At 42.9% G+C, this 12,609-nt stretch overlaps 1 protein-coding gene across 1 annotated transcript in view; it reads left to right on the plus strand.

Moving 5' to 3' along the window:
* TMTC1 (transmembrane O-mannosyltransferase targeting cadherins 1) overlaps positions 1-12,609 on the plus strand; it is a 149,392-nt gene that overhangs the window by 90,098 nt on the left and 46,685 nt on the right. The window contains exon 10 of the mRNA XM_065682077.1: positions 11,482-11,646. Within this exon, the coding sequence (XP_065538149.1) occupies positions 11,482-11,646 (165 nt within the window). The remainder of the gene's footprint in view (positions 1-11,481; positions 11,647-12,609) is intronic.

The following is a 12,609-nucleotide window of genomic DNA, read 5'->3' on the forward strand; positions in this document are numbered from 1 at the left end:
AATTCAAAGGAAAACTATTTGTATTTCAATTTCTAATTTTCATTTTGTTGGTGTTCTCTTATCCTTAAGAGGGGAAAACTTGTTTTCAGGAGGGCTAGGGGCATGGAATACCTATCTTGGAAGTGTTAGCCAGGAAACAATTTTCTGAAGAGACATCAAAATAAATAGCTGGATCAGTGAAAGACTTAAGCCACTAAATTTTTTCCCCCTCTTCAAAATGTAGATATAATAACGCTTGCTGCCTATCTGCTAATGTGCTCAGACCACCACAGACAGCCTGATTCTTTGAAAATCCAGAACAGCTATGTACGTGCAGGTATTCCGAGCTGTGAGCATTTGTCTGTACTTAGCGCTAGCTTCTCCTCTGTGTTGCCCTTCACCATGCAGAAACTGGAGACGTAATGCAAACTCGTTGACCATCCGGGGGCTGCCTGTCCTACTGACACATCAGCAGAGTTGAGGCTGCCCTCACCTCATGGATCTTTCCTATCAATCAGAGCTATTTCTACATCTTCCCCATCTTTCACTGCTACCCTGATAGGAGTGGCTCTTGGCAGGGCTGCTGTATTGTAGCTGGACAACTTCAGCTGTTTTCACAACCTTATATGAACCAACAAATCAACCAAAACGCTGCTACATGGCATATTTCCAATTTGCTGAAAGCAATAGGCAAGTTAAAGGTACCTGCACCATTTTGGGGCAATGAGTGGGTTGCAGCTACTCTTTCCCAGCACAGGCAATTATGGGTTGCTGTCATTTTCTTTTATTTCTTTTTTTCTTTTCCTGTCTCCTCACCCTATCAAGAGTTGGTGTTGCAACCCTAATTGTCAATACTAGAAGATGAAATTACTGCTATATACAGGATGGCGTTTGCTTCAGCATCCATCTCAAAATCTGTAAGAAAGCCAGCATCTAGAAAAAAGTGCTTGCAGTTTTCAGGAACTAAACACATGTTAAAGCTTTCCATGTGCCATAGCAAAGCAGGCACCATATGAATTTTTGCATTTGCATAGAGCATGTTTTTGTTTTTTTGTGCCGATGCATTTGTTCCCATTAGTGTAATTCCATACATTATTAACTTTTGGAAAACAAAACCACCCAGAACTGATAGGTAGTGGAATTATCTGTAATTTTTGTGGACCTGAATATCTCTGAGCAAAGTCCGTTTGCTTATAGGACAGCCATTTGAGGATGGGACTTACTGGTGCTTCTTTTTTCTAGGAGCGTGTTACTCTTTCCACTTCACTTTCTTGAAGACTAGTTTTATAATGGGATGGTGGTGTGTTTTCGGTTTCCTTTGCCACCTATTTCTTTAACATTATTTGAAGCTACAAGTTCACCAGGAGCTGAATTCCTGTTTGCCTTTCAGAATTCCTTCAGGATTAGATCAGATCCTGTAAGGGATCATCTGAGTTACAAAAGAAGCTTCTCTTTTCAGTTGGAGTCAAACCCTGACCCCAGCAAAGTCAAAACCCTGACCCCAGCAAAGTCAAAACCCTGACCCCAGCAAAGTCAAGTGGTGAAAGTCCCATTGACTCCATGGAGCCAATTTATCTGCTCCCTGATCTCAGTTTGAGAACATAATTAAGCTTTTTGCCTGCTTTCAAGTTATAAATCCACAATTCATTCGGGATTTGGATATGGACTCCGAGTTACACCTGTTCCATTTACTAAAACCAAGCATGATTTCAATGCCTCACTCTATTGCTGCTATTCTTGTGAGGGCCACGTTCAGAAGGAACAAACTGGATTATATTTCCTGTAACTGGGGGCACTGGGAGAGGACTGGGAGGGCATTATGTGATGGCAGTGGGCCAGGCGCCAGCCCCAGCCTGGTCCCTCTTTACCATGAGGGATGCCTGTCCCTACTTCAGGGCATTTGTTCAAGCTTCAGTCTGCAAAATGCCTCATGGCTGGAAGCGAGGAGATGGGGACCTCGGTTGAGGCAAGCAGCTCCAGTTCTGCTTTCTTATCTGTTCAATAGAGATAGTAATTCCACTCTGCCTTTTGGAAGGGGACAGGGAGAGTTCACATTAGTTAATGAGAATTAACTGCTTGCAGAAAGGCTAAACACTGCAAGCAGCTACCTTTCAGATGAGTATCCAAACTTAAGCTCCTATTTTTGAAGGCTTGCCCACCCCTGTTAAAGACTTTAAGCAGAAATCAATGGAGCCGTCCTCTGTAAATGAAGGCAAGAAATGCTGAGATGCTAGTGTCATGTATTTTGACAAAAGGCAGTAAAGACCTAGGAATAAAAGCTGAAATGATGCTGAAAAGCTGAAAAAGATTCGTTTATGGTGCATTTGGTCTAGACTGCAGTCTTGCATTATTTTAGCTAAATTTAAAACATGCTTTTGAGAAACATGTTGTGTTTTGGCTGTGTACAGTCTATTCAAGGAAAAGCTGAATTTCTGCAAAATATGAGCATTAATGGCTATACTGGAAAGATTTTGGTTTCATTGTGATAGATTGAAGGAAAACCTTCAAATTCATTTATTCTGCTTTTGAAAATAATGCAGAGATGTAAGGATATTGCTTTTGAAAATAGTAATAAGCTAAGTTCATGTCATCTTGTGGAAATAATCTACTTGGTCCTGTTGGTTTAAAGAGAAATTCTTATTTACAAGGGTATACGGTGCCCTTAAGAAGATGCTTTGTGAAATTTAATAGAAAACAGTTTCTTACATGGTGTCTTTTGAGACTTGTGATGGAATTGAATGGGAAATGATGTACCTACTATAGGATTCCAGAAGTTATTACAGTTTTAATTAAAACTGTATCATACAGACCCTTCCACGGCAAAGTATATAAGATTTAGGGGAACTTCTGTGGAATCCCCATGGAATTTTATCAGATTTCTCATTTATAAAATGTTTTCGTAATGCATATAGTAATCAAAGCCATGAAAAGTTTATGTACTACCTGTAATATTTTTCAGATAGGAATCTGTTGGAAGCGAAATCTTGGACTTCTACGCTAACGAAGTAGGGGTTTTTTTAATCATGTGACTTATTGGAAGGAAGGGAAGGGAAATGTGTCCAAATGTTAAATAGCCTTTCGAAGGTTAGCGAAATCATTCATTTCTAGCCCATATTTTCTCTCTAATAAGGAAAATAAGACTTCCTGCATTTTCTCCAGTTACAGCATGTTCTGGCTAGAAGACCCCATTGCTTGTGCAGGTAAATCATTTTGATGACTTAGCCGGTTATGTCTAAGTGTCTTTAATATAGGCATGCACAGCTTTTAATTCAGAGCCAAGGACAAAGTCTAACACTAACTCATAAGGTACCTTTCACATTAGATGTATTCTGCCAGTGTTTATGGTTCTCTATGTCTTTGTGCTTATGAATTGCAGACCTTATTCCAGTAAAAGGCCTCTTAATTCTGGTGAAAATTTGACACATTCAGCACACTCAGTAGTAAGTACACTGCCAGTTCCTTGGTTGTCACACTAATGTTTCTGAGCAGTGAGGCTTGTTTTTTCCCAATAGGATTTATTTTATATACTAGCCATTATACGTTGGAGGTGGTCCTGAAGTCTTTTAAAACATCTAGTAGCCAAGAAAAAAAAGATGCTAATTCCATGTTGCCATTACTGGAAGATAGACAATTTAAGCAACACTTTTCCCTTTGTCCCCAGACTTCAGCACCAGTGAAGAACCAGAGATGCATGGTGAATATTGCTGGTTGTCTGAGTGTGGCAGAGACACATCCCACATCCTCCTTGCCTTTGGATATTCAGTCCAAAAGCATGAATGTTCCAACAGGTTTTTCACTCATACTCCAAACTGCTTGAGAAAGTTTTGATACATTTTCCCATGGAAAATATGACATTTTAGTTAACCCAAAACTTTCTGCCAAGGTGTGCTGAAACTGTAGTGAAACTTCAGATGAAAAGGTTGGAAACAAAAGACTTCTCCAATTTAAGATGGAGTTTATGTCAAAAGAGCAACAGAAATAGCCTGTTGGATGGGTGTAATCCACAGCTGCCTCTCTAGGGGAGACATTCATCTGAGAGTTGGGACACTGAGGTCCATGTGCCACACACCAGCGTTTTTCCAGGATTGCTAGTGCAGATCTACAGGCTGCTGGACCACTCAGTGGCAGAAGTTTGATCCAGACCTTATGTATACTCACGCTTACATTCCTGTCAAATTAGCCAGTCTGTAACTTGCTGAATTTAGGCCTTGTACCAGCTGTGAGAGAACATCTTGATCCAGCAGTTAGCTTGGCAGTACAAAGTAAACTTCTCAATTTCCCAAATATATTTGGACCAATGGAGTGTGTTTATTCCATATCAGCACTTGGGCTTTGATGACTGGAGAACTCGAGGGACACCAAACTTGGAGCCCTACACATGCACTCACTCAGTGGACCCCCAACTCTCAGGCTTACCTTGCAAGGTGGTTTGAATCCATGGGATCTGAGTGACAGGGAGGTACCTTGATTTCTGAGTATCTGGCTTTTCTGGATGACCCCAATGCAATCTAGCATGCACATACAAATATACCTTTTTTTTCCAGATGAATACCTTTTTTTTTTAAAGTCCAGATTTCTTTTTTCTTTTTTTTTTTTTTTTCCTGAAATGGCTCCAGCCTTGGAAAACTTGACCTTTTTCATAAACCAGCATATTTGTTACTCTGCCAGCACTGCTCATCGCTGCAGCTCTGTGCCTGAGAGTGTTTTTTGGGGCAGAAAGAGCCACCCTGGCCATCCCTGCTTGCCAGCTGTCCTTTCCACATCTGACTGCTGTGTAGTAAGGCAGTAGCAGCCCACAGGGCATGCCAGGCACGCTTTTTGCAATCAATTACTCCCCATTAGAGCAGTGTGAGCAGAGCTGATAAGTTTAACGGGGGTGAACTGCCTTTTTCCCCTGAAGCAACAGCCCTGCCTGCAAGCTGCATTTCAGCTGGCTTTAGCTCTTCCTCTCAGTGTTTCTTCAGCTCAGGCTGCAGAGCTGGAGTGGCTTGGACTGGAAGCATGAGAAGCATGTTGTGCCAGTAACATATGTGTGGGACTGGGGCTAGGAAGCTAGTGGAGGACTAATAAATCCGAGACAATCAAATATTTGTGTTCAGTATTTGGACCTGGCAGCAGACGCTGTCTTTCTCAAGGCTGTGCTCCGCACTCTCGGAAGGGCAACGGCAAAGTATGAATTTAGCTTAAGTCACACACACAAGGGTTAAACTTGCTTCAGCTTGAAAGCAAAGGTTAGTTTTTATGGCGGGAAAGGGAGTAATCTTAAATAAGAGCTGGAAATCAAGAAGAAGGTTTGCAGCCCAGAAAGAGCCTCCAGGGTGAAATGTCAAAGCCAAGTGCATTTTCTGGTCTCAGTATCATTTTGAGATAATCCCTTTTGTTGCATTAGCAGCCGCTAAATAGGGCAGTATTTCTTCCATGCTTTGACAGGCTGCTTATGGGCAACTGTTTTTCTGATATGTATGTGTATGCATGCATCTGGGCACTTATCTAGGCTGAGCTCAGAAATCTGGAGTAAGTGCTTTGATGAAATCAAAGGATTTACTCCAAGTTTACATGCATGTAGTTGAGATCAAATCATTTTTTCTAAAAACAAACAAACTACTTCACAAGATCTAACATCCCCAAAATAACCATTAAAAGGTACGAGGAAGGCATCTTTTCTGCATTCTTCCACCCTTTTTAACTCCTGAGGTTACAGCTTTGCCTGGGTAAGTTAGAAAAGACCGGGGCTGCAGCGCAGGTGTCAGGGCTGGTTCCCTCATGTGCGGTGCCTCTGAATGGCAGCACTTAGCCTACTCTGCCCACAGGCTCCTCTGTGGAGTGGAAACCTGTGCTGTGCAAAGTCACAATTCAGAAAATGCCTTAAGATGTGTGATTGGAACATACCTCAGTTTTCAAGAGCTGATAGAGGTAAGATGGTTTCCTGTGCTGGCAGATTGCTGTAGCAGAACACCCTAATAATCTTGGGCTGTGGCACTAACCGCATGTGTCTTTGATTAGATGCCACTGCCGAGAACCAAATGCAGCCGAGTGGTTCCTGACTGAGAAACCTGATCCATAGAGGGAGAGAGAAGCTGTGTGTAAGCATTGTCAGTAACACCTTGCCTTAGGAAAAGGCCCAAGGCCAATGGCCAACGGAAAGATTGAATTTGTGATCTGGTTATCCAAGAAGTGTTTGCAAATATTAAGTATCTGCTGTTTTGGCTCTAGTTTTAAGTGGGCAATACTTGTAGCGCACCATGGGAAATGGGGTCTGTGTGCCACCTCATTCCCATCTGCCTGTGCCTGCTCTCTCTATGCTTCCTTGCAGGTGGAATGATATTAACAAGCCATGGAAATTATAGACAAAAATCTATTATTGCACAGTTCCTTGTGTGTGATCTGCCAGAAATACATGGCAAAGGCACAGAGGGTTTTGCCTGCCCATTGCAGCCCTGCCCTCACTGCAATTCAGGACATGCCTAAGGTGCCACTTTAGTACCACAAGAGTCTGAAATGTGAGCAATCATGAAACCGTTGGCTTGTTAGTCCATTTGCCAAGCTCTCCTGCAGCATCACTGAATTGCTGAAGCCACAGGTTCTCCCATAATAATGTGCTCATTGTGAGCCCGTGGAAAAACTGTGTTAACCTGTCGGGCTGTTCCTCTGGTCCTGCTTTGCATCTGACCCTAGGAACCAAGCTGGCATAGACTTTTCATAGTGGGGAACAGTTGCTGTAGCAGGCTGTTTCTTATTCTACAGAAGGTTAAAAAAAGAAAACTTAGCAGTTTCACAGTCATGCAGTGGAAAACTGACTTAATATAATAAGGGTTGGGGATTTTGCTTGTTTCCCATTGTTTTGTTTTCACTACAGAGTATTTCAGTAAAGTGTTTGCATGACAGGCATTACAATGCCAAGAGAGAAGCCCTTCAAGAGAAATAGTCCCCTCCTTTCCCCTTCCTAGGAAATGCTAGAGTTAACAGAAAACCCAAACAAACCCCAGACCTACAACCCTGCTGCCTGGATGCATATGCAGATGGCTATGGAGATGTCTGGAATGCAGTGCTTAAGAGTAAGATTTTCAAGTGGCAAATAGGTCTTTGATGAAAGGTCCTTCTGAGACAGTTTAAATTTTCTTTCTGTGAATGTGCATGAGCCAGTGCTAACGTTTGATAAGGATTCGAGTTCCCCCACCACTTTGAGAAGAAAAGCTAGTGCATTTGAAATGTTCTCTGTGTTTGTAGGTGACAATAGGATCACCACATAAGAAATGCCTTAGAGTCACCCAGCAAGTTAATCAGATAAGTGCAGTCTCACCGCACCATGGGTACCACGGTTGGGGTACCACCGTTGGGGTACCACCGTTGGGGTGCTGCTGACTCATAAAACTCAGGACAGCTTCAAATGGCTTATGTGAAGCCTGATGAGGTTGGGATCAAGGGAAATGGGATGAACTTGTATCTTGGGGCTGAAGCACTGTGGAGGGGCTCTCCAGGTCCGGTGACCGTCAGATGTATTGTTGCTGCAGCAGCATCTAAGCATCTAACTCCATCTAAGCAAATTTGGTGATTTACTGGTTCAAAACTTCATGTTCTCTCTGCTAAAGCTAGTTTCTGTACTGGGACTGCTGAGTCTAGTGTGAAACAAGTGTGTTGTAAAGTATGAGGGATTATGTAATTTTGGGACTAGAAAACAATAATAATTGTGCCTTTTTAACAGATGCTTAATACATTGGTATGGATGCTTTTTTTTGTTTTGTTTAGAGCTGGATCTGGAGGAGGGGTCTGGATTTGCCCTGATTTAACCATAATTATTTGGCCTTAAGGTAGAAATGTAAAGTGAGATGCAGAAATTACCAAGGATAATAGCTTTGGGGATGTTGCAGGGAGTTGTTGTTTTGCAAACAATTTGTGGCATGAAATCACAAACACACATGCTTTCCTGGCAGCAAAGAACACTAGTGCTTTGTGCTTCTGGGAGTCCTTGGCCTGAAAAAGGCCTGCAGCCAGGAATGTAACATTCACCCTTGACCAGGGAATGCCTTTGCAATGACCATGTTATAAAAAAGCCATGCAGAAAGGTGCAGCTCCACCTGACATCTGCACTGAAATGTCCCTGGAAGATAATGCGGGTGTGTCCTCCCCACCCTGTCCTTGATGATCTGTGGCAGGAAATGGTCTGAAGTTTTAAGCCAAATTTACCAGGTTCTGAAAATAAAAGTATTGGCTGGCTTCATGCTTCCTGATCCTTTTCCTTCTTTTCCTTTCTTTTGGGCTCCTGTGCATTTTCTAGTGCTGGTACATGGACTGTAGGTTAGTTAGGCTATAATTATAGCACAACTACAACTCAGTCCTAATGCTGTCACAATTATCTCTGTTTTAGAACCATAGAATAGTTAGGGTTGGAAAGGACCTTATGATCATCAAGTTCCAAGCCCCTGCCATGGGCAGGGACACCTCACACTAAACCATCTCGCCCAAGGCTCTGTCCAACCTGGCCTTGAACACCGCCAGGGTGAGCATTCACCACTTCTTTGGGCAACATGTTTCAGTGCCTCATCACCCTCACCATAAAGAACTTGTTATATCGAACCTGAACTTCCCCTGTTTAAGTTTAAACCCCCTTGTCCTATCGCTACAGTCCCTGATGAAGAGTCCCTCTCCGGCAAACTCATAGACCCCCTTCTTACTAAAGTGTAAATCATGCTTTGGTCCTGCCTCTTTAGTGTCACTCCTTTAACCTTACCCTTAGCAGCTTCACAGTTTGGGATTCTGGTAGGTTAGCTGCCAGCAGCCATTTGGGAACCCATGCTCATCTGTATTTGTACTACCTGCTGAATCCTGTAGCCTTGCTGCCTTGCTGAGTTTGGATGTAGAGCCTGCCTTTGGGTGACTTACCTGTTTATCTCACAGGGAGTCCTGTGGGCTTTTCAGCGAGATGTTTTCCATTGCGTGTTGTGGAATGAGCTTTGTTGCCTTGTTTGCCAGTCCGCTGTCAGCAGAGCAAGTCACATTATTGATGTGTTTCAGGTTCCTGCTCTTCTGTAAGAGGAAAATTGCAGCAGACCCTTAGAAAGTGCTTTGGGAGCCTCTGATGGAAATTGCCTCGCTGAGCTGGGCGCTGCTGCAGTGTCATTGCCAGTGCAGCTGGGATGGGAGCTGCAGGCTGAAATGAACCCTTAATTCTCTGCAGCGCCCAGTGTCTCTCTCTGTGACTTGTGGCAAAGCACCGCAGATATTGGAGAGCAAGCCCTGGAAGCCCCTTTTGCAGGGTTATGTAAGATCTAATGGGATGCAGGCTGTGCCCTGGCCAAGCAGACTGAGTGCTGCTGCTAAGGCAGACTTTCCCAACAGCCAGGGCCGGGTTTGGCATAAATACCAAGACACTGACGTTTACATTTTTTTGTTTTCTGGATGTATTCACAACTCTGTTAGAAAAGGCTTGTTCCTGAAGCTGTGAAGGTCTAGGGAAATTCCTTTGAAAATGGCCTTGTGCTAAGCAATTAATGTGTATGTCAGATAATTAATTCCAAAGGAGGGACAAAAATCACTGAAAGGCAAAATAAGAGAGTGAAAACTATCTGCAGGTTTTTGAGGCATTTCTTATTGCGAAGGGAGGGCTTATTACTGAGATTAGCGTTTCAGAGGTTTTATAAAGTAGAGTTCAATAGCTGTACAGGCTGGATTGTTTGGCACCAGCGGCTCGGTTTGTAGATCTAAATGTCTGCTTGCAGTTAATGTAGGTGCAATAAACATATGTGTGAAAAAGAATTCATGGAAAAAAACAGTGCAAGTGCCATAAGAAATGTGTTGCAGCAAAATGTGAGCATAGTCAAATAAAAAAACCCAACCGTACTGACACTCGCCTCTGAAAAACAGGAGAACTCTAAAACGACAGCGAAGAAAGAAGTCTTGAATGACTGCTAGATCTGACGTCTCTGGGTTTACCCCTTGTGTCTGTACTTCTCTATGACTTACATGGCACCTGTGCTATGCCAGAGATGGCACCGCTGCCTGCTGCCTGTCAGCATATACAACAGAGTCGTTTTATTCCTCAGTAAAAGTGAGAATTCTTGTCCCTCTCCATCCTTAGGAAGCCTAGCAATAGCAATGTGCCCAGCCCCTCAAGACGGCAGAGAAACAGTGCTGGGAAGCACACTCACAGCTCCCTGAAGGCGGGATGTTTTTCTGACGTCCAGACTGACTTTCACCATACCACGTGCTTACTTGCAAGGTCATCTCTGACAGGGAAATTGTGTTCTAATTTTTCTTACCTCCTAGCAGTCTCATAGGGAAGTTGCTCGCGTGTCTTGGTACAGATCAGGAAAGCCTGTAGGTCTCCATGCAGAGTGCAGGCAGGTGTGATGAGCTGTCTGCCTCCAGCCTGCCTACATTCAAGTGTGGGATTCAGCTGGGGTTCAAGGTGTGCCAGTGTCTGGGGAGGGCTGCTTTTTTTGTCCTGGGTACTGGTGGTCCCCAGGTGTTACTCCATATCCTTCTGCATCCTTTTTATTTTGTGGGGGGAGTTTTCTGGACTGAGATAGCCTTTAAGTTTAAACCAGGGGCTAACTAACTGAGTTATAAATAAGCTACTGAAATTCCTCAAGCAATAAGAATTGAAATTCCCTTTTAAAAATGCCAAGTAGAATTAATGGCATACTAAGTACAGCAACCGAAAGCACCCCATTTCCAGCTCAGAGAGGCATCACTGGAAGAATTAACATAAAGCTTGAATTAGGGTCAATAATTACTGAATTGATTTGAAGTTATACAGGAATAAGACCTCAGTTCAAAATGCAGTTCACTTTGCAGAAAATGCCTCCGTAGTTGTGTATGGAGAGTCATGAAAGTTCTGGGAGCCTGGGTGCTGGAGAAGACCGTGTGTGGTTTTATGGAAGGGCAGTGAGGAAGCTCTGCTAGTGCATCTCAGCTGTTCTGGACTGGGCACTAAAAGGGATGGGCTGGCTCTGATGTAGATGTGCAAGACTCCGGCAGGGACTCCTGCCGTTGACGTAGCCTTTTCCACCCTCTCCTGCTGTGGCATTGGCTACAACACTTGTTCTCCCACCACCACTTCACAATTTGTTAACTAGACTTAATAGCGGCCACTGCTGGGGTTGTTTGGAGACTTCCCTCTGTTGAAAATGTTTTTCACTTCCACGCTACCCCAGTAGCACTCAGTATTACTGTTATTACATGATGCTTTCTTAGCTTGCTGTTCAGAAAAGCAGCTGCCTTCTGCGGGCTGGTGTAAGCTACCATTATGCTGGGTGGTATTATGTGCGCTACTGTACTTCTGGCATCTGGGTCTATCATTTAGATTAATTTGGAAATTGTGCAGTGACTTGAGGAAAACTGCTTTTGAATTGGAATTTGTTAGCCCAGAAAATACAATTAGTCCAAAACCCCCTCTAATTGTATAATAAATGCAATAATGCGTGGTCTTGCATATAAACCAGAGTACTGGAATATAACCTGTGGTGCATTTTCATTTTGGTTTTGTTTTTTTTTTTTTCCCAGTATGGGGTACTGCATCCTTTTTGTCCACGGTCTAAGAAAGCTGTCTACATGGTTAAATAAATGGAGAATTACTGTTCTGACCCTCTTTGCTTTACTGCTGCTGCTTTTCTCTTGGAAGACCATGAAACAGAACGAAATCTGGCTGTCACGAGAATCCCTTTTCAGGTATGAATGACCACGGGAGAGTAATTGCATTCTTGTATTGTTTAAAATAAGTTTGTTACATGGAATAGTTTTCTTTAGCACGAGTCCTGCTATTGATGCATTGTTGTGATTAACATTTTTATTATTATTATAAAGTAACAGCTACTTTTTCTTTTCTGGCAACTGTGCAAAAACTGGTGTCAGCACTTTACATGCTTATGCACGGACCCTGGTTCTGGCAATCACATTTTTAGGACACACTGCTTTTACATAACTTCAGTTCTCTGGAATTACCAATAATGTAACACTTTTCCTTTTGAAGACATAGCAAAAATTTGTTGTGATCCTCTAGAACACCATAGTAATGCTGTGGAATATATTGAATTTTCTTTAGTGATGTTCTCAATGACAAAAAATGAAATGCCATGAATTGCCCAACTTAATGTACCATATTTTATTTTATTTGATTACTCTTTGCCAAACAGCCCTCTTTACAACCTCATTTATGTATTTTGTTGCACTGAAACAGACTGTTTCATTTTGTGTTTTGCTAGCAAATATATTGCATTTGCCTCCAGCTGCTTTCAGCAGTTGTCTAATTGTGAAGTAATCGCGGAAGTGCAGGTGATCTGCCCATGGGTTGCTTAACTTTACTCTCTGACTTACTGGCCAGAGCAAAGTTTAATTTATACAGCCCTAAAGAGTATGAAATTATTTTTTATGTGTACCCTTCGTTCTTCAGGAAACTCCAGTGAAGTGGTTGGAGCCCTGTTAGTGGGATTTGAAAGAAAATAAATCTGGAATAGAGGTTTCTTCCCTCTACGTGATTCATCGCCCGTCTCCCTGAAAGGCTGTTTGCTGTTCAAACAATAGCAGCCATGGTGACTGGTCTGGGCTCGTGCAATGATCCCTGTGAAGCACACCTCCAGCCCAAACCCTTCTGGCTAACAGTGGCTGATCAGAGGAAAAGCGTCAGGCTTTCCA

The sequence above is a fragment of the Lathamus discolor genome, chromosome 1 (genome assembly GCF_037157495.1).
Source record: "Lathamus discolor isolate bLatDis1 chromosome 1, bLatDis1.hap1, whole genome shotgun sequence".
Lineage (NCBI taxonomy): Eukaryota > Metazoa > Chordata > Aves > Psittaciformes > Psittacidae > Lathamus > Lathamus discolor.